General features: G+C 51.1%; 2 protein-coding genes across 2 annotated transcripts in view; both read right to left on the minus strand.

The window, feature by feature from the left end:
* Positions 1–4,947: 4,947 nt before the first annotated feature.
* On the minus strand, positions 4,948–7,545 carry MFSD6L (major facilitator superfamily domain containing 6 like). The gene has a single exon (XM_075111035.1). It carries the CDS (start codon positions 7,379–7,381, stop codon positions 5,411–5,413), a length of 1,971 nt encoding a protein of 656 aa, XP_074967136.1. The 5' UTR covers positions 7,382–7,545; the 3' UTR covers positions 4,948–5,410.
* Positions 7,546–12,845: 5,300 nt separating this feature from the next.
* Positions 12,846–21,317, minus strand: part of PIK3R6 (phosphoinositide-3-kinase regulatory subunit 6) — a 37,047-nt gene continuing 28,575 nt past the window's right edge. Inside the window, exons 13-20 of the mRNA XM_075111036.1 lie at positions 21,130–21,252; positions 20,519–20,629; positions 18,795–18,885; positions 18,026–18,096; positions 17,687–17,777; positions 17,133–17,203; positions 15,949–16,061; positions 12,846–14,289 (exon numbers count right to left, since the gene is read on the minus strand). Of these exons, the coding sequence (XP_074967137.1) occupies positions 14,133–14,289; positions 15,949–16,061; positions 17,133–17,203; positions 17,687–17,777; positions 18,026–18,096; positions 18,795–18,885; positions 20,519–20,629; positions 21,130–21,252 (828 nt within the window). The 3' untranslated portion in view covers positions 12,846–14,132. The remainder of the gene's footprint in view (positions 14,290–15,948; positions 16,062–17,132; positions 17,204–17,686; positions 17,778–18,025; positions 18,097–18,794; positions 18,886–20,518; positions 20,630–21,129; positions 21,253–21,317) is intronic.

A 21,317-nucleotide genomic window follows, 5' to 3' on the forward strand; every position in this document is an offset into this window, starting at 1 on the left:
GGCAGGCAAAGCCCAGCTGAGGGACACAGCCGCGTCAGGGTTTGGTGGTTTGGTTGTTTGAATGTGAACGGTAAGAGCAGCCGCCGACTGGCTGTTCCTCAGCTCATTAAATGACGAGCATCCGCCACCGCTATAATTATGAACTCAGGTCTGAAGTGACTCACCTTGTTTTGATTGCTCCACAAGGCTGAGAAAACGAACGTGTAAATATTTTAATCAGTTCTTCAGTCAAATACTCCACAGGATTACTTTCGCCGGGAGTAGCCAGATCTGCTGTGAGCTGCAACTTGAATTCAACGCGTTCTGTATGCTCACTCTTAATAAAGGCACGGGATTAAATCAAACAGTCCAGAGCCATACACGGAGTTACGATCCAAATAGCGCACGCTACTTGGTCTGCTGTATTCCATGTAATCATTAAGCACAAATCCATTTTGCAGAGGTAAATGCAAATCCAGCGCACCACAGGGTACAGAAACAGTCGGCGTGCCCCCTGCAAACTGCCTGAGAGGCGAACCCTGCCGTTCTTCCTTCACCCAGGTGCGTTCCACATCCTCGCATCCTCCGCTGAGAGGTTTTAATGGGTCTTGAGGTGACTTTCACATTGGTCTACAGGAGAGTCGAGTCACTGGCAGCAACACTTTCAGAGCACTAGCAGAATATTTCTTAAAAGCACTAATACTTCCCTGTACAGAGTCGCTTCTGCAGAAATCAAGCACGTACACGATAGATAGTGCATGCACAGTACAAGCTTATGAACAGAGCATCATCCAGTACCAAGCAACAGCAATACAACCTCCCAGGCACTTGAAAGGTGCTGACAAATACCAACAGGATTAAAATGCAGCTTGGAGGACGTCAGGATGGGCACAGTCATTTGAAGCTCTTTAAAGAAACAGTCTAAGTGGGAAACAGCCAGCAACAGATACCGCTGAGGCACATCCAGCAAACCCCGAGGCTTCAGAAACGCTCCCAAGGCGATGCTGACGGGCCCCTGTGCTGCCAGCTCAGCCAGGCACGTCCCGACGGCAGAAGGAAGCTGAGCGTTTTAATCTGGCGCTTGTTGAGAAAAGACTGTGGCCCCCAGGCCCTGAATGCCTATTCCTGTGGAGGGATGTACGTGTCAGAATAACAGGTTTGGAGTTATTAAATAAGCTTATTTTCCTTAGGATTTGTCAAAATAATAAGATTCATGTTTCTCAATTCATGCTTTGAATATTAAAGTTATTTCAGCATGTGATTGTGTTTCCTGGCTCAATATTCCTTTCCCTAACAATAAAAACCTGTGTTAACACAAGCCTACTATTTTTGGTGCTATAACTGCCTCCATAGTTCCGACCTTTCACCCTGATTAGAGGTAGAAATGTTCTCAAAGCTTCAAAAATGAAGCCATGTTACCAACAACTTCCCCGTCTGCCGTACTGGTGAGGTCGTGATAAGATAACTATGTTTTCTCTTCATTGATTTCTCCAGGCAAGATTTCTAATCATTAAAAGCGAGGCAAAGGTTAATTTTAAAGTTGCCTCATACTCACCTCTACATTTGGGTTCACAGTTTTATGGTCTCAACATACCCAATTTAAAGTAAAAAATTGCCCTTGGCCAGAAAAGTCATTTATATTATGGCAAAACCAGGCCCCAGGGAGAAACCATGCAGAAAAAATTATCAGTTCCCTGAGAGAAGTACAGTCTAAATAAGCAGAGATACCTTTACATTGGATCCCTCTTCATAAATACAGCAATTCGGATGCCAAGCTGAGGGTGTCAAGATATTTCAAGACAGATTCTTCCCCCCCGCCCCGCATTAGTACTACTTGGTGCTCAGGCCAGTAATGGCCAGGAGCTGCCTAATGCTCCGAAGAGGTCTATATGGAACCCATATTATAAAGGCACAGAGTTTCGGTGTCATGCTGTAACCATAACTCACCTAAGGGCTGAAATCAGAGTGGGAACGCCTCGTCTGTACTTTAAAGAGAAACTAAACAAGAAACACTAGCAGCACCGAAGACAGCACGGGTCGTGCCTTAGAGGCACTGCACCCCGTCACAGAAGAAAAGACAATTCAAGAGCTCTTAAGATTCAGACCATGCAGAATAACTCCACAGCTCTCAGAAACATCACTCCCCCTTCTCGTGAAACTACAGTGAAATGGACATACCTTAACTGGGCCATATCTACGATTTTGGGAAACAACGCATTACAAAGATACAAAAACCTCTCTGTGAATTCATCTGGGCAGATTTCACTACAGTCCACAAAGAAACATGCTGTGATTGTCTGCTGAATTACAGAAATCTCTGGAGAATGCTGGAAAGGATCTTACTATGCTGATCAGATCCACAAGAAAAATGAACATTTAGAGATCAGTGCCCACTGAGTTTCACCTAACCCCATAGTCTGAGAGCACCACGCTATTTAAGTCAATCACAGATGTGAGGTGCGCACAGAGAGGAGCTGAAGGAATCATTTGCAATATCCCATCATAAAATAACTGCCAGGAAGACAGAATCTGTAATTTTAGTTCCCTTTCACTTGGGAACAAGTTCTTAAAAGGCAAGATAGGGTGTCTGATGTGTTGCTGAGATGCCAGTTCAGCTGCATCAGCGGCATACCGAAACTACCTGCGGGGCCTGGAAGTTGTTTCGCGATAAGCAGAGAGGCCTTTGTCATTCTTTGGCAAATGGTGTCTCATCTAATAAAACTGATGTACATAGAGCCTTTGAAACCTCTCGCAAACTGCACGTACATTGAGCTAACGTGAAATTTAAAGTCTAAGAGCTACAAAGACCGTCATTGCGCAGAACTTGTTCTTCAGCACTGTGGTTTGCCTCCTGAGCTCAATTAAATCTAATCGGATTCAGAGAAGGACACAGCTCAACTTAGACCCTGGACTGACCCCAAGGGGCACAAAAAAAAAAGGTATTTCTACATATAAGCCTCTGAAATTTGCTTAAAGTTCACTGTGAAGTAGGCAAACAGTAAAATCTTACATGATTTTATAATCGCTTTTAACCTTACAATTGCTGTTTAAGAATAAAAAAGAAGCGGAAGTCTCGACAGCAATTTTTTGGCAAAGAGTCGCAAAGTAATGCAAAAGTAACGGCTGATGTGGCTGGAAATAAATCACGAGAATCTGTTTTCCCCAAAGGCAGTTTTGTTCTTCTCAGTTACACCTCCTTCCCAGCGGCATTAAATGCCTTAGCATGCTCTTACTTCTGCAAGAACAATAAAGCCATGCTCAGAGCAAATTAGTCTCACACAGGACAATCTAAGTCCACCTCCTTCCTCACCTTTTTGGCTTGCAGGGTCTGTGACCATCGGAGGAGAAGAAACTGGGTCAGCAACGTCGCAGAGCTCACGCGCAGCAATGTGCAAACCCCAGCGGAAGACGATTTAACCGAATTGGTACAATTTCCTCCGTGAACGAGCCCTCTGCCACATCCACTTCCACAGTGGTTTGTAGCTCAGAACATATTTCAAACTCTATAAATATGATTCTGCCCTGAATCAGCACCAAATGTATTTATTGGATTAAGCACTTTTTTAAAAAAAATACTTTTCATTTCAAGGTTTCTCTTCACCAAATGGGAATTACAGCAGCTGATACTGTGCTGAAGCAGGTAAAAAGAGCACAATAACCCATTTAACTGGCTGCAAACGAGGGCAGCTTCCAGCTAAAGAAGCAACCGCATTTTAAACCATTCCAGCTATTTCTGCATCGTTTGTCTCACAAAAGCACACTCGGCTCTCTGATGTGCCGCTTGCAGTTATGTTACTCAAGACTGCAGTCAGATACTCTATTAATGAGTAATTAGAATTCCTGAGGTATTATATGATAATAAGGCTGGGATAAATTCTTTACACTAAAATGGTTCTCAGCTTGATTTTGAATTCCTGGGAGAAGGTAACATCTTAATAAAAAAGTCCTAGCTATTCTTGGCACGAGGACAATTCTATCTATAGAGTCATTCGAGTAGAATATTCTGTGTGGTGTAGTGATTTGTGCCAGGAAAACAGGGAGCTAATTGCCCTGAAAGCGTTTGATGTACAGATAATCTGGAATCAATACATACGGAGAAAGAGATTATCTTCAGCAGCATTGCTTTTCCTTGTCTCCAACCACTTTCTACTGAGTCCAGAACGCCGCAGGGTGGCAGATTGCAACACCACATACATACCACGTATTAAATACGCATTTAAATAAATGTTCTGCTTTTTGCAGCTGTCTCGTGGCTTGTAAAACGTTAGGAAGGTGTTATTAAAATCTGTCCCTCTGCAAAGGAATGATGTAGCCCCTTGACCAAGGAAGTACCTAATAAACTGACAGAGTTTTTGATGGTAGCTGTAAGGCTCCGCTTGTCTCCACCAGCCCTGTTTAAGGTCTGACACAGATCTTTTAATGAGATCAGACCACCAATTTCTCACTTGTAAGCAAATCATACCTATTGAAGAGGTGTTGAAATCTGTGTGCTTTTGAGGTTAAGGCAAGGCAGAAAAAGGCAGCTTGAGGACCCTTCTGGCCTTAGCAGGCCCCGTCCAGGACACAGATCTAGTTCTGAATAAGGAACATGAGAAGAGGGCGGCCCTCAGGCCCAGGGAGGATCACCAGCCTCAACCAGACCAACTCAGCCAGTGCCAGCTTGGTCGTCTGAATGAATATTCATTCGTCTGAACAACTACTGCTCTACGCTAACTCCCAGCCCACAGCAGTTACTCGGATGAGGAGGGCAGACTGCTTCCTGGTCGCCCTGAATGCTGGGTGCTACCTTCGGTAAACAACCACCAGGAAGTCCACAGGCTGCTCCGCTGACTTTGGACAGCCTGCAGGCACTGACTGCGAGCAACCCTGGCAGGTTTTTTCCAAGAGACACCAATGCAGAAGCATACTTAAATCCCAAAACATGGGAAGACAGACAGTCTGTAGCAAAACCTCATTTCACAAATCAAAGCAGGGCAAATGAACCTTTTTTTATTCGTGTCCCTTATTCAGCAAAAGATCACAGACAGCACCTTGAAAAAGTTTAGTCTGCTGTTAGCATTACAGTAGTTTTCATTCAATTGTGTCGAAGTACAGGTCACAGCTTTCGCTCACGGTTTCCACAGCATCTGCTCTAGGGAGCAAGAATTCAAGTTTGCTTTTTGACTAAAAACTTCGCTACATTCATTTCAGCAGATCTATACCTGAAGTACCTTGTTATGATTCTGGAAGGAAAATCATTAAGTTAAAAAGGAAAAATTACTACAAGAACGCTAAAAATTAAGAAATTGAAAAGATTTATAAATTTTTTAAAAATAAAAATCTGTCCTGTCATATATATAGTATATATATTTAGCAGTTTAGAATTAATGGTCATTTCTGGGCATCACCATCATACCACGTTACCACTCCACCCCCTACATTCAAGTACAGGTTAGTTGATCCCATGCTGTTGTGACCAATTCCTATTAAAGCTTTCATCCTTCATAGCTTTTACCAGCCAGTCCCTCTCGTTCTCCTCATCAGAGTCACTCATATCACTGGAATCTGCAGCCAAGAGACGAGAATAATTAATTTTTTTCTGCCGTGGCAATTTAGATTGGACAATTAAGAATGAGAAGAGCCACAGCACGAGGCACATACAGCACGCCCGGTAGAGAACCGCCAGGCCGAAGTGCTCCATGACAAATCCTCCTCCAAAACTGCCCAAGCTTGTTCCTCCGCCGTGGCAGAGGCCCTGGAGAACAGCGCGCAGGGGTCTCTCCATGCCTGGAGTGGCTATGTCATCCACCATCATGTTAACCACCCACCACAAAGCACCGCTACTGAAGGCGGATAAAATTTGGATAAGGAGAACTGACCACACAGTCCACAAGAAGGAGTAGCACAGAAGCTGTACTGCCAGGAGGCCCAGACTGACCGCAACAATTTTGCTGCTCGAGAAAGTCCTCAGCAACTTCCCTTTGAAGAAATAAAGCACAATTTCAGCAAGTAGCGCAACGGCCACGGAGAGCCCCATGTACAGCTCACTGCTGCCTCGGTCCTGCATCTGCCAGAAGAGAAAGTTGTGCACCGCAGACTCAGCCGCGCCAGTGAGGAAGACGGTGATGGCGTACAGGATCGCTCGGCCATCGCTCCACAGCAGGGCCAGGGCTTTGGTGGTTTTGTTAACACGGTTGGTTTTCTTGGGAATGTGGATGGGAAAAAAGACACTGACAAGCAACGCGAGCGTTATCAGGAGAGCATATCCATAGAAATGGACCGCGAGGTGGGTGATTGCACTGCTGAGGAAGCAGTTCAGCTGATCCACGAAGACAGCAATGCTGCAGGCGCCTACAGATGCACCCAGGTAACTCCAAATCCACAGCTTGCCATACCTGTCAGTCGCGTCAACAAAGTCGAGATATTCATAGAGGCTCTCATCCACTGTCCGTTCCAGAGAAGTAGCCAACAGCTCCCAAAGCACAACAGCACCCAATGCCATAAGAAAAATCTGATGCTCTCTGTCCTGAAAGATGTTTCGCGCTGCCTCGAAGCTCGCATCTCGAGCACCCTTCCGGTGGTCTGAAAGGTTTCCAGCCGCGTAAGCGTCTCCAGCAGCAGGAAGAGTTGTTTTAAACAAAGAGAGCTCGTTACTTTCAGTAGCATAAAGGCTCCCTTCAGTACCAGCAGCAGGACCTACTGCAGCGGGACCCAGACTGCTCGTTTCCTTCTCAAGCCCACGTACGGGAGGTCTGTAGGAAGCCAGCATTCCTGGTTCTCGTGTCTCCCCGTTAACTGCTTTCACAGGAGCTCTCCAGCCAGAGGGACCATCCGAGTGGCTGTTTGCCTGTGCATCACCTTCCCCAACCCCTCTGCCTTTCCTCTCAAGCGCATCTGTCGGGCCAAATAACCCCTGCGAGGCCGCACTGGGCCGCGCTGGCTTTCTGCTCGCTACCACAAGCCCGGCAGTTGCCGTCACCGTGTCTTTCGACGCAGCTTCTGCGGCCACCAGAGCACTCACGCTCAGAACGCCGTAGCTGCTCGTCTCCGGAGCGGGCACGGTGGCGGCGGCCCCCCGGTGCCCCGGCTGCTGGCTGCCGTTACAGTAGCGGTGCCCCGCGTCGCGGTGGGCCGGAGGGATGAGGGTGAGCAGCAGGCTGGCCCCCGCCGAGCCCAGCAAGGAGCCGGCCACCAGAAGGCGCCGGTTCCTGCGGCCGCTGGGGCAGCGGGCGCCCAGGGGAGCGCAGAGAGCCGCCGCCAGCCGCCCGGCCCCGGCCGCGGCGCCCACCAGCGAGGCCGGCAGCCCCAGGTGCCGCAGGTAGAGCGTGAGGAACGGGGCGGCGCAGGCCCTGCCCGCGCCCTGCAGGAGGCGGAAGAGGCCCGACAGGGCCAGGGCCCGGCCGACGTCCCACTGCTCGCTCATGGCGGCGCCGCATGCTCCTCCCGCGGGGCCGCCGGCACCCCTCCGCCCCCGGGCCGCGGGGAGCGGAGCTGCAGGGCGCGGGGCTCCGCCCCGGGCCGGCCCGCACCGCCCCGCACCTGCCGCCGCCCGCGGGCCGCGCCCCGGGGCCGACACGTTGCCGGGAGACGGTGGGGGGGGCAGGGAGGGACGGGCAGGGCCGCCTCGGTCCCGGCCCCCCGCGGGGAGAAGCGTGTCCTGCGGGGCCGAGGGGCCCCACCTGCTGCGGGACGCCGCGAGGGTGTCGGTGGGGGGGCGTCAGGCGGGGAGCCAGGCTTTGCTACGTGGCCAGCAGCCTGTGAGACCCGAGTGCGAGCCCCAGCCCGAGTACTGAGCTCAGATCTAATGCTTTCTGTCCAGATCAACATTTGGTTGCGATCCCTACTGTTATTTATTTTTATCCTCATCCTGGAGGGAGCAAGATTTGCAGGCTGTGCGTAAGATCGAGGCCCAAGCTGCTGTGGGATGGGACACGGATGCCCGTGGGATATGTCTGTGGTCGCCTGCTCCAAGGTCTTTCCACTCATGCCTTCCCCCTCCGGTTCATGCCGGAGCAGGGCGAGGAGCAGAGCGGCTCTGCTGCCTCTCACACACAAAATAAGGGACATGGGGGATTTTTGTCTCTGGAGTGGTGGCAGGAATGTTCCATTTTTGGTTCAAATGCCCCAAAAGGAGACGTTGTTTGCTGCAGTGTTTCCTCATATGTGGAAAGATAAAAGCTAAACTCTCCAGAGTCAGGAGTTTGAGAACCAAAACCTTCCATGCTGGTCACAAAGCAGAGGGGAAGCGCTTTCCCTTTTTTGTGTAAGACCTCTTCAGCTCCACACAGCGTGTTTCCAAACAAGACAGCTCCCTGGCATTGGGTACCCCCCAGCCCACTCCCCCTGCAAAATAACCCTCCTGCTCTCAGCCCCACGCCACCGGGGCACGCTGACCCGGCCTGGGCCACGGAGCGTGTCGCTGCAGTGGAATAAGGCATCGATCCCGTGCTGGGTTTTGTTAGAGACACTACTTTGCTCAGGCATCGGGCTCCCTCCATCCCTCCCCATCGCCATCAGGGCTGGCCTGGACCCGCTGCCCGCTCACCGGTAACCAGCCGATCTCCTGGGCGGCTGTATCTGCTCCCCTCTCACCACAGGCAACTGCAATCCAACCCTGTAACTCCCTGTCGAAGTGAGCCGGTCTGGCTCCCGGGGCTGTTAGGGCTTATTTCTATGAAGGTTATTTATCAAACATATATAAATTTACACATGTCCCTTTTCTAGGTTAAGTGTAGGTGCCCCGCCCACCTTGGTAAAGACTGGCGATAATTGTCTTTAGTAGCAAAGAGGACACATCACAGTTACAAAACAAATTTACTTCCTAATCCCACAGCAAGCACCGATCCCTTTTTGCATTACCCCTGGCTTTCAGCTGATCTGGAGCGTTCCCAAGTGAATTTCACTCCCTGACAATTTAAGCCTCTTTAGGGCAGCCGCCCAGGGTTGCAGCTCCATCCCCTGGCCCCCACAGCTCTCCGCTCACAGCTCCTCTCAGTGCTGACGCCTTCACTCTGCTCCTCTCAAGCCCTGCGGAGCTCGGGGAGGGCTGGCTGCCGAGCACTTACACCGTGCGCCTCCGTACGGGAACAGGTACTCAGGTGCTGGTGGGCTCCGGCAGTCCCCGCAGACGTGGCAACACCTCTGCCGTGGCAGAGTGGGCAAGATGTGAGGAAACACATAAAATTAGGAGGCTTATGAATCACTGAATTCAGAAGCTCAGTCGGATCTCCTAAATCATCATTCGAGGTGGGGAATAAACTTCTTTTGGCATGGACTCCTTGTTTTTGTTCCCATGTGTTGAGTGATGTGTTCGTAGTCCTGCCTTACTACGGAGCTTCGTAGCTGGCTGTTCTGCGTGCCGTGCCGCGTGTTCGTGCAAACGGTGTCCACAGGAGCCGTCATGACACTGACATCCCATGGAGTTGTTTCCAGCCCTGGGGTCACCCAGAAAACACACACCAGCAGCAAAGCGCAGCACAGAAACCTGCAGAGCCTCGGTTTTAATGAACCCAAAGCAAGACATGGGGAGATCACGTTCTCCTTGCTTTGAAACACTTTTAAAAGGGGCTTTTCCCCTGTTCTGCATTTACCCCGGCAGTGTTTGAATGCTGCTCTCGTCTGGCTTTATGGTCTGTCCTCAGTGCCGCAGGGCAAAGGCAGGCAGAACCGCCTGGACGCTGGGTGCCCGTGGAGGGCTCAGCGCATTCAGCCAGGAAAAGAGGCTGGAATCACCCTGGTGGGATATGAAATATGGATGGGGCTCTGAACGCTGCTGGTTTATCCCCAGCACCTTGCAGCCGTGCTGCTGGGGAGGTCATGCAATGAAGACGTGTTGATCCCCTTGTTAATGGTGGCCGCGCAGTGTTGGCCTCCCCCTCGATCGGTCCGTGGATTTTCACACAGAGCTGGCAAAAAATGAGTTGTCTTTCCATAGGTGAAAGTGATCTTTTACTCGATACCAGGATTTCTTATTGCTGGGTTTGTTCTGCCTCTGAAGGTTTTCATTCTGGTGCAGAATGCTCCTCGGAAAAGAGGTGATTTTTATTCTTTTTTTCACAAAGAATTTAATAATGTACAGCCAGTGGGCGTTTTCAGGCTGTCCTAGGTGGTATTTCAGGAGTGGTGATGGAAGGAGGAGGTTGTTCAGAATGCAGAGCTCACAGGCAGCTGGCTGGGATCACCTTAACTACCCGCAAGTGCCAAAGCGCTGCTTGCCACCCAGGCTGGTCCGGGTTTGTGCAGGAGGAGGAGGCGGCAGTGACTCATACCTGGAGCCAGACCTGGCACCACGCAGCCGGGACCGAGGGGTGACACAGTGAGCCACCACGCAGGGACGTGCGCGGGCTCTGGCCAAGCCAGCTCAGTGTCGGCCTCCGTCCGCTGCAAGGCTGTTTGTGTCCCTGCTCAGCGTCGAGCTGGGCACGCAGAGAGAGCTGGGGGCACTTTGATGTAATAAAGACAAGCATGATATCATGGCTTAAATAAATGTAATCCAGAGGAACTTTGAAAGGCTGGGTGTCTCTCCAAAGAGCTGGAGAATCCTGCCAGGTAAAGCCCCTAACAGAGCTGTGCCAGGAGGGTTTGTGCCTGCAGCCCTACCGTTATTTGTGAATGCACCCTGCACTCGGGTTTCCTGCGCTCTCCCAGTCTCCAGGCAGTCGCATCCACCTTTATCCCCTTGAGATCTACCCACCACGTTCCTCCAGGTGTTTCACCCAGACCCCACGCAGAAGACGGAGGTGCTCTGAAGGCAACAATTCCTGGGTACCTGAACACTGTCCCTGCACTACGGATGCTCTGTGATCTGCATTAGCTGCCTGTGGCTTCAAGGGGTGGATAAAAGGACCTGTGAAATTCTCTTTCTCACAGCTGTGCTAATTCATTGACACGAGCTCATTAACTGTTTCTGCTCCATCAGTGAGCAGCTCCTGTGGTCAGTAGCATCAGTGGGCTTTAGAGACTGCTTGGAGGAAGCCAGCATTTCACCCCTCTCCCAGCCCAAGCCTACGTGTGCTGGGCCAAGCGCTTGCCCCGCTAAGGGAATGGGGTGCTTTGAAGTGACAGACTTTGGGGAGAACAGGCTGTGGGGACAGAGGGAAATCGAGAGGCAGCAGGCATGGGGGTTATAGAGTCCTGCTTCCAAATTTCTGCAATTCAGCCATTTCTGCCACCCCTCCACAAAAGAGCTCTTTGGCCATGAAGTCTCTCTCTGTGTAACACAGCATATAGCCCCAGGATGGGGGGGGGGGGGGGGGGGGGGAAGACATCAGCCACAGAGGGCCAGCCAACACTGATGGCTTTCTTTTCCTACCAGCATATTCCCCACCCACCTCAGCCACATGTGAACATAAAAAAAAACAACCAAACTGACAGTTTCTGCTGGTTTTTTTCTACTTTTTTTTAAATCAGAGTTAAAAGGATTGCACCCTCTGATACAGATCATCTCTCACACCTATACAAATAACTTATAATCCATCTACAACATTTACAACTGTACGGAGTAAACTCTGGCGGCCGCAGACCACGCTCCAACCCAGCGCACGGTCTCTTGGCTTTGTAAGCACCTGGCTTGTGTGCCAGGGGACACGACCCCCCCAGTGAAGCCCCAGGGATGTGAAGAGCTGCGGGTCACTCCTTGAACCCCCTGTTACCTGATGCAGCAGCTCACAGAGGAAAACAGCTGGTACACGCAGGCGTTTCCTGACTTGTTTCTGAGCCCCCTGTCTAACTTCAGCTTCCTTCAGGGCCAAAATGCTTGCTGCCTAAGTCTGGCATTGGTGGGCATCAGCAATTTTTTTATTTGTGAGCAAATAGAGGTGAAAAATGGTACTGAAGAACCGAATACTGTTGCTGAGATCCTGCAGCTTTGTGACTCCTCTGAGGGACATTAAGGCTCGGGGACTGTGCCTGGCTCAGCCGGGAGCGAGGCGCTACATCTGCCAGCATTTCAACGTCGCTTCCTTAGGAGATGGTCATGTTGCTGTTGCCCAACATGATCTTTCAACTGTTGTTGGTGGTTTGGGATTAAATATTTCTCGGGACCTGGAGGCTTTTTACACTGCTAAATAATCCATCGCCTGCTGACGGCTCGAGAGCTGTGGTGCCCCCAGTAGTGTATTTCAGCAGTTGGTTCGGACTGCATGGTACATTCAAAGTGAGAGTGAATAAACCTTTAGCCTGGGAACAGGAAGCAAAAATGCCTGCCGTACCAGGTGACAGTGCAGGACAGGAACAGAAATATGGCAGCCCTGGGCTTGTTGGCAAAGAGAGGGAGCAGGGAAGTCTGAGGGTTGAACCCCTAAAGCCCTGTGCTCGTGGCAAGAAATGCAAGGCAGATTTCTATGGGGTCTGACCAGCCAAGACAACCCACAAGCTCAGAGCAGTTCTGCAGAAGGGAAAATCCTCTCCAGTACCCCAGACTGGGATACCCAGAGGTGGGGTCCTTGTTCCAGGTGTGGGTGGTTAAACAGAAGTGCTTTTCCAGAGGTGCAGCTCCCCAGGGCCAGGCAGACCTGGCACAGGCAGGGCAGAGAGGTGGATTTGTCCCCAGCCATCGGCGCTGACATAGGGGTTTGCCAATGCCACTGCAGCTGGGTCAGCATCACCCTGTAGCACAGAGCTGGCTCTGGGGTCTCCCCATTGATGTCAGCCAGAGATGACTGGGAATAGCTGCTATGCACATATGCAAAGCTAAAGGACACTTTCTTTGGGCTGCTAATCCAAGCGAGCACCCCTGAGTGAAGGCAACCCAGGTAACAAGTAATCTGGGAGCCGAGAGAATAAAAAAATGATAGTGTCATAGAAGGAATGCCCCCAAATCCCCTCCAACCTGAATTTAGGGAAGACCCCCTGCGGACGCCCCAGAAACCACAGATCACATTCAGAAAGTCAATAAATACACAGCATGTTTCTTCCATTATTTCAGTCAGACACAAACTGGAACGAAGACAGGGTCCTCCTACATGATCATAACACCAGGTTAGTCTGAGCCTGGGTGGAAGCAGGAGCTGTGCTGTCACTGCTCAGGCTGGCCCACCTGCAAACCAGAGGAGGGTTTCTACACCGTGGTAGCAGCAGAGGAAAGGAATGGAGAAGTCTTGCAGGCATCCTGTCCATCCATCATTCCCAGGAGCACTACTCCACTCTTCTACATCTCTTACCCACACAGCAGACACAGACCAAACCAGGACGGCAAGGCAGACTGGGATGCAGTTGTATTGCTGGCTGACCTCAGGGAGGAGGTCTGCTGCTGCTGGGGTTGTAGGTGGCTGTTCCCAGGATGTACAACTGGAGGAACCAGTGCAACCGGTGCTCATGAGGCTCCAGACCAGATGCGGAGAGGTCGAAGCCACAGAGAAATCCCAGGTAGACTCAAAGGTACAGATCAGATGTCAAAAAGCTGTTGTCCAGACTCGGTTGTCTGCTCAAAGAAGGTCTCTTCTTCAAGAAGATCTGTACCACTCACAGCCCAGCATATCCTGCAGCACTGCCTATGCAGCCTGAGCTGTTCTTGCCCTGTTCGTCACTGCCAAATATTGCACTGGATTTCCCATGTCCCTGTTGCACACGATGCATCGTTGCTTTGTGTGGTCCCTTTGAAACAACAGCAGGTTTCCCACCGACTTCCACAGAAGCTGCATTAAACACACATCCTCTCCCAGTCGTGGTCAGGCTGACAATGAGGTTTCCTAAATCGCTCAGGGGAATAATTGCTGGTTCACACAAATACGTCACCCTGTGCCAGAATGAAGAGTTTGCTGGGCATAACCCAGCGCAACAGGCCCTGATGCCCCGTTTCGCTGATGCCCACCAGAATAAATATTACTGATAGCAACTGCTCTGTGATCCACAAGGGCAGCAAGCACCATCACCTCAGTTGTATTTTCCCCAATCTTCCTGAAATGAAGAAGCTCAAAGGTTTTCCCTGACTTGTGCAAAAGGTTAAAACTCAGTCCTTTAGCAACGCTCCGCCCCTTGGCGGGGGGTTAACTTGTGGTCGTCACCGTCATTCAGCAGGGCATGGCTGTCCTCCCCGAGCCTTATCCACCTCTGTGTTGCAGCTTTTTACACCATTACCATTGTAAAATCACTGTTGGTGGCTTTTAGTGTGTTTTCCCATTTCCTCTGTGATGACATGATGTCACATCTCTCACACCAGCTTTTTCTTGTTTTCTTCATTGGATGGTGCCTGCAAATGTGTTGATAGGCAACAGCAGAGACTTGGCCATGTATTTCACAAGCCCCACATCTTCTGTGTCGTGCAGGCTGAATTTCATTGTCCTTGACTTTTGCAAGCAGTAGCTGGGCTCTAGGCAAGGAGACACTTCCACGCTGCAAGAGCACAAGAACATATTTACTACATGTGCAAACCTGCCCTTGAGGGCTGGAGTCTGATCTCAGACTGAACATCAGGTCTCTCCACTGGCTGCTGAGGGAGGGCTGTCGTACTGAGATGTGCAGCTGCTTTTACGCTATTTCAGCTGATGTGTATTATTGTTTGACCACAAAACCAGTGTCCTTAGCCTGGCTCGGTTAGATTCTCAGAAAGTCACATTTTACACATATACATTTTACGTGAGCCATGTTCTACATGGCTCGTGGACCGTGAACCACAGACCCTGTCTGTTCACTTCCAGCGCATCATATGTCACTACAGCTACTACAGACACACGGATTCCTGCTGTTTTCACAGACTAAATTCTCTCCCCCGCACCATCATATGTTTGAGATACCCTGGTGAGGAATGCAGTCAGTGCAGAGAGCATCAGCTCCATGATATAATTAAGATCATAGCATCATAGAATATCTCAAGTTGGAAGGGACCCGTAAGGATCATCAAGTCCAACTCCCTGGTCCTTGCAGAACTACCTAAAACTAAACCATATGACTAAGACCGTCATCCAGATGCTCCTTGATCTGACAGGCTTGGTGCCATGACCACTTCCCTGGGGAGCCTGTTCCAGTGACCAACCACCCCCTTAGTGAAGAATCTTTTCCTAATGTCCAATCTGAACTTCTCCCGACGAAGCTTCATTCCATTTCCTTGTCTCCTGCTGCTGGTCACCAGAGAGGGGAGATCAGCACCTCTCCCTCCACTGTCCCCCATGAGGAAGCTGTAGACTGTGATGAGGTCACCCATCAGCAATGAGGTCACCCCTCAGCCTTCTCTTCTCCAAGCTGAACAAACCAAGTGACCTCAGCCACTCCTCATAACTCTTGTCCTTGAGACCTTTCACCATCTTGGTCACCCTCCTCTGGACACACACTCATAGTTTGATGTCCTTCTTATACTGAGGCGCCCAAAACTGCACACGGTGCTTGAGGTAGGGCTGCACCGATGGAGCGTGGAGTGGGACCGTCACCTCCCTCAACTGCCTAGCTGTGCTGTGTTTGAGGTACCCCAGGACACAGTTGGCCTTTGGGGCTGCCTGGGCACACTGTTGACTTGTATTCAACTTACCATCAACCCAAACCCCCAGATCTCTTTCCGTGGAGCTGCTCTCCAGCCTCTCATCCCCCAGTTTGTACCTATAACCAGGATTGCCCTGTCCCAGGTGGAGAATCTGGCACTTGCTCTTCTTTAATTTCATATGGCTGGTGATTGCCCAGCTCTCTAGTCTATCGAGGTCTCTCTGAAAGGTCTCTCTACCCTCAAGGGAGTCCGCAGCTCCTCCTAGTTTAGTATCATCGATCTCAGCATCTAAGATCTCCGTTTGTCCCTGGAGGTACCTGTCCCTGTAATGTCTTAATGACACCACCTTACTTAATATGGAAAAGCCGTTTTGTTTTTCACAGTCTCACCCAAAAACACAAAGGTAGGAGAGCACCACTCTGCCCGGCTCTTCCTGGAGAAGCACTGTATTTGCCCATGGGTCTTTTGTCACGTATGAGGATCAGGACTAGGACTCCCTGGGAAGCAGCTCTGACACCTTGGGAGCCCTTCCCAAGGGATTGGAGGTGCTCAGAGCCTGGCATGTGGGGCATTCTCACCTGATCACATTTCTGTAGGTTCTTCTGCTGTCCTTGTCCAGACACACCATGAAGGGCCTCTGCTCTGTGCTCCTGATTTTGATATTGCGTGTTTTCAACCTGTTTGCCACAGCCTGGGTTGAGAGAGGAGGAAGAGCCCAGTGAGTGTCACTTCCCTTCCCGGGGTTGCGAGGTGATGGGTGGTGTGTGCATACTGGGTACAAAAGGGACAAATGATGAGACATTCCTCTTTTTTTTTCAACCTCAGATGTGACACAAGGTTAATTCTTGAAGGAGGGAAGTGTCTCTCTTGTCTTTTCTCTGTAATCACAACCTGGTCAAATTTTGCAAGGGCAGACTTTCTAAACTGGTGGTGCTTGCACAGGTGGCAAGGTCTGGGGTGTCTGATGTGGGGCATGGCCTGTTCTCCAGGGCCGTCATGTCTCTTGCTGGCCAGCGCGGGCTGCAGTGCCCTGGTGTTTCCAAAATAAGCAAAAGTGTGCTGGCAAGCTAAAAATACCAGCCAAGAAATGGGAGGCTTCAGGACAACCCCAGATGACCGAGGCACAATAATACTTAATTCCCCCCAACCTGCAGTGAGACATTCGCATGGGACAGCGTGTCCTCTGGGGTCTACTTGAACTCTCATGTAAAACAGAAAGGACAGGAGCCCAAGTTTTCAGTCTCGTCTCTTGCATATCCGAGTTGGTAATTAGATTCACTGAAGTTCCTGCTTCTTGTTTACGCTTTGTTAAAATATTTCTCCAATGGCCTCTATTGAGAGCTCCGTGGGGATTATCGCATGGGGTCTGGGAGGGCACTGCAGCTGGAGGTGCGGAGCTAATGGAGTTGATCGCAAAACTACAGACCCTCTCCTGTACCCAAGTGGAGCCACCATGACTAGGGCTAAGCCTGATTTCTTCACTTCATCCCAGGGGTCCCAGAATCACCCCAGCAGCAGCTCAGCCCTTCAGGGTTTCCTGAGACAGGATTCAGCGCAGCACTGAGCAGCAGGGATGGCTTTTGGGGCTTTGGCTCAAAAATCTAGACTTTTACATGGAAAATAATGGCAAATCACTCTCTGAGCAGGGTGGTCTCAAAGCCTTCTCTGCCCCCTCAGAGCATTTTCCCTTTCATCACTGTCATAAGGGATTTCCACACATTGGCCAACCTCTCCAGGGCTGTGAGCATCCACATCTACTCACTGAGAACGATCGTCCCGACAAGTGGTTGATCCTAACAATTTCGGTGAGGGTCACATTCAGACACACCAGATCTGCGACAGAAGCAGCATGTTAGTCTCAGACTATGGTACAACCTCAGCTCAGCTTTCAGTGGGGCTGGTGCCAGATCCCACACTCGGGTGCACAGCCAGGGATCCCTGGGATACGTAGGACAGCAGAAAAGGAGGACTCTAGCAAGCTCCATGAGCTAAGGGCTCGCGTGGGATCATGCTCAGGGTGGAAACCTCAGAGGCTATGCTAAGGGCAAGGTGAAAGAGGAAGGCTGCAGCAAGAGGAAGGTGTTTCTAAGCCTAGATTATGGTTCTGCTGAACCCCACATTACAGGGAACTCCAGGCACGTCATTCATGAGAAAATGCACAGCCACAAACTGTGGTGACGCCAATATATGCACGTCACTGATCCAACCCCCACGGCGCAGGCACATACCACTAAGTACTACAGTCGGATTTACTCTACTGAGCACCAGAAAACTCAGCAAACCCTCTTTGCAAGGCCTCAAGCAGGAGGAACCCACCTTCAGCCTCGTCGGCTGGTATGGCTTTCATCACCAGACCTGTGGAGCGCAGGGACATTGACAGCTCCTTCGCCCGGTCGCTCACCACAACCTGCAGGAAAGGCGCTGTTAATTCACCCTGGGCAGAGAGGTTAGACGTGGAGAGGTTTGGGGGCATTTTTTCCACAAATGCAGGGTTAGCTAACAGGCTTTAAAAATTCACCACGGCCACTCTGGCCTCTCCTGGAGTGTAATTCCAGAAGAAAGAAGGAGAGCCTGAACACTCTTTTGGGGAGATCTGTGCTATGCTGGGGGTCCCTGTGGACAGAGACATTTTGGACTGCCCAGAACCCTGCTTACCTTTCTGTATGTTACTGTGAGATCTATGCCAGGGCCATCCAGAGTCGTTTTCTTCCTGGTCATGGTTAACTCTGCAAGGAGGGAATGAGGTAGGATTGAGGTTCCACTCATCCCACCTGTCTGTGGTCAGCAGAGAAGGGTCTTCCCATGGGATGAGCCACCCCCTCCATCGCACAACAGTCGCGAGCTGGCACACCCGGCCCCTCTCTCCTTGCCTGTGGGAGCTGAGGCTCTGTGAGCTTAATGGGTCCAGTGGGATGGACTCACTTGAGGGTCTGTGCCCAACAGCAATGGCAAGCAACCATTGCATTGGACACTGGGGTACACCGATGGAAGGGCTGGATGTGACCTCTGTAATGGTCCAGCCTTCAAGCACCCTTGTCCTATTGCTGGCATCTTGAGGAAGCAGAATTTCTAACAAGGAAAATACCTGACGAAAGGGATGGCTGTAAAGCCCAGCTTGTTTCCTCAACAAAAATACAGTGCTGGTCCAACTTCAGAGGGTCATGGAGCCAACCAAAGCTACAGTCTACAAAACCTGGTTGAGACCAGGAGCCAGTGACCACAGGTTCTCTCATCTAGCCCGCTGTCATGCGCCCGAGAGGGAGATGGAGATGTTTAGGGAGGCCTCCGGCTCATCAGGGAACAAGGGATATCAGCCCACAGCATGGCCGTGACGGCTGCAGGGGGAGTGGGACTTGGAGCGGGCAGACCCCCCGCGCGGGACGGCAGCGCCTGCTGCAGGGCTCAGCCCGGGGGACGCACGCACCTCTGTGGGAGAGGGTCTCAGGCACCTGGCTGTGCAGCTCCGTGAGGAACACGTCCTCAGCTGGCTCCTGTGCTGGGTCACTGAAGAAAATCTGAAAGAGAGGAAAATCTCTAAAGACAGCTCCTCCTCAGCCGCCCTGTGATGTCACGCTTGGCTTGTGACTTCAGGAGGTTCTCCAGAGCACCCAGGTGGGACATCCTCAAAGGGAAGCCATGGCTTCCTCGTGGCAGCCAGGGCACCTGTGGGGATGGAGAGGACTCCTTTTGCTCTGCTTTGTGAAGGCCAGAAGCCCCCCGGCCTTGCCGGCCAGCAGAGCCGCAGGCAGTGTCCCCTGCCACTGGGTGTCACTGCACACTCACAGATGAATCCGTTCCGGCCATCCCGGCCACCCAGAGGCAACCCAGGTCAAGGGGAGCAGCTTCCCAGGCCTGACTGCGGATGCTGGCATAGCGCCAAGGCACGTAATTTCCATCTGACACACCTAAATCACCTGGTCACTTCAGACGTATTAAATATTTTATTTCCATGGGCTTGTTCTGAGCAAAATCACACAGAATCACAGAGTGGTTTGGGTTGGAAGGGACCTTTAAAGGTCATCTAGTCCAACCCCAATGTGAATGTGAAGATAAGGTCCTGAGAACCTCTCCTAGCCACTCCCAGCCCTACGTCCAACTCCTGTGGGAGCTGACTCGCACTTACAGGAACACTCTCTGCAGCCAAAGAGGAACAGAGTGGTCTTAACCAAAAAGGCAAAACAGGCTCAGTGTTTCCAGATGAAGCAGCATCACACCCTGTATGACAACAGCGTAGGTTAGGTGCCTCTATCTGAAAACCGCATCTGGAGTCAGTTCCTCTTCCCCTGCTTGAGTCACTCACTCTCTCGCTTGCTTTTGATTTTTGTCTTGGAGGAGAAATGAGTGGAATAAAAATTCAACAAACCCCCAAAATCCCCAGCCACACAAGCTGAGGACCAGATGCTCCAAGTGTTTACAAGCTACATATTATTAATGCAAGTCCTGGTGACGCTCTACCAGTAATTACCAAAGCTCTTCCAGCTCTTTGCAAGACACACGCCAATTTGCACATGTAATGGCTGCTCCTTTGCTGAAATAGGTTACCACATTGGCTATGGGTAGATTAAAAGGAGATATGTGCATCAATACCACCCTAAGCTTTGAAGGGGGAAAACTGCCAGAGGAGCAGATGGTGTGTTGATGTTACATGACCGAATACAGTAGTTCTTTGCTCTCATATCAAATGCCAGGTCTCACTCTGATATCATTTCAGAGAAAAGATGGCAGGAAATAAATAAAATAGTGTTTCAGGAAGCCCTGCAAAGCCCCTGCAAGGTACAGGAGGGTTTGGCAAAGCCACTCAGAAAACTCCTGTTTGCTCACAGCATCTAAAGCAGCAGGAGGAGCCAGAGCTCCTGAGCAAACCCGAGCCCAGCAGAACAGGAAATCTGTCTCCTTATGGGGTAATTCCAGGGTTCACTTTGCTGACCTGTGTGATCCTGAAACAGCCGTCCCGGGATCACTGACTCTGGCTGCGTTGTGCTACAGGGAGTTGCTAGACCTGGGAGCCTGGCAAGGAGGGGGCAGGCTGGGGAGCACGGAGATCCAGGCTCAGATCTGCCAAAGCCCCCGGACCCCACTGACTTTGCACAGCTCTGCCAGCAGCGGGGCTCTGCAAGCCACGTGAAGGCACCAGGATGCGGCACCCACCTTCACAGCGTAGACCGGGAAGCAGACAGGCTGGATGCCCATGCGGACATAGTAAGCGATCACATCAGTGATGAACAGATCAGTCACAAGATGTTTGCTCGGAGAGGAAGGCTGGGGGGGCAAATCACATTATGGATCAGCCACAGTCACTTCTCAAAAACACTGCCACAAACACCTTTCTAGATAAGTAATAAGCAATGAGCTGTTGCCCAGGGCAGCGCTGATCTGCTCTGCCATAACTAGTCAAAGTGAATGGGAAAAGCGAAGGCTTGCGCCCACCTACCAGCCTTTTTTGGAGGCTATCAATGGTGGCTCAAACTGCCAGGAAATGAGAGCTGGGGGTATTTCAGCAAATGCCTCATTTACATTTTCTTTCTTGATATTTGCCATTTCCTGTCCCTTGGCCAAAAAAACCCATCACAGCAAATTGGTCATGTAGGCTGGGGCCGTGTCAGCCGCATGCACCTTCCCAGCTGTGGGACAGGGAAGGGGTTTGCAGGGAGAAATTCTCTATCTGGGTCACAGAGGAGTCCTGCGGGGCACGAGCTCATCTTCAGGTGCGTGTTTGAGAAACGGGCCAGGCTGGGGGAGTGGGAAGGTTCCCTTCGTACCATGGTGGCCAGCTTGGGAATCATGTGGCACAGCGTGTTGATGTTGCTCTCGTACCACGGGTCGGCTCTGCTCAGGTACCCGGCCACCTCGCAGAGCTCCTCTTGGCTGGTGGCAGCATGGTCCTGGGGGAGAAACACACAGCTCAGAGTACGATCATGGCTCAAAATAACAGGAGCCATAGATGAGG

The sequence above is a fragment of the Phalacrocorax aristotelis genome, chromosome 16, assembly GCF_949628215.1.
Source record: "Phalacrocorax aristotelis chromosome 16, bGulAri2.1, whole genome shotgun sequence".
Lineage (NCBI taxonomy): Eukaryota > Metazoa > Chordata > Aves > Suliformes > Phalacrocoracidae > Phalacrocorax > Phalacrocorax aristotelis.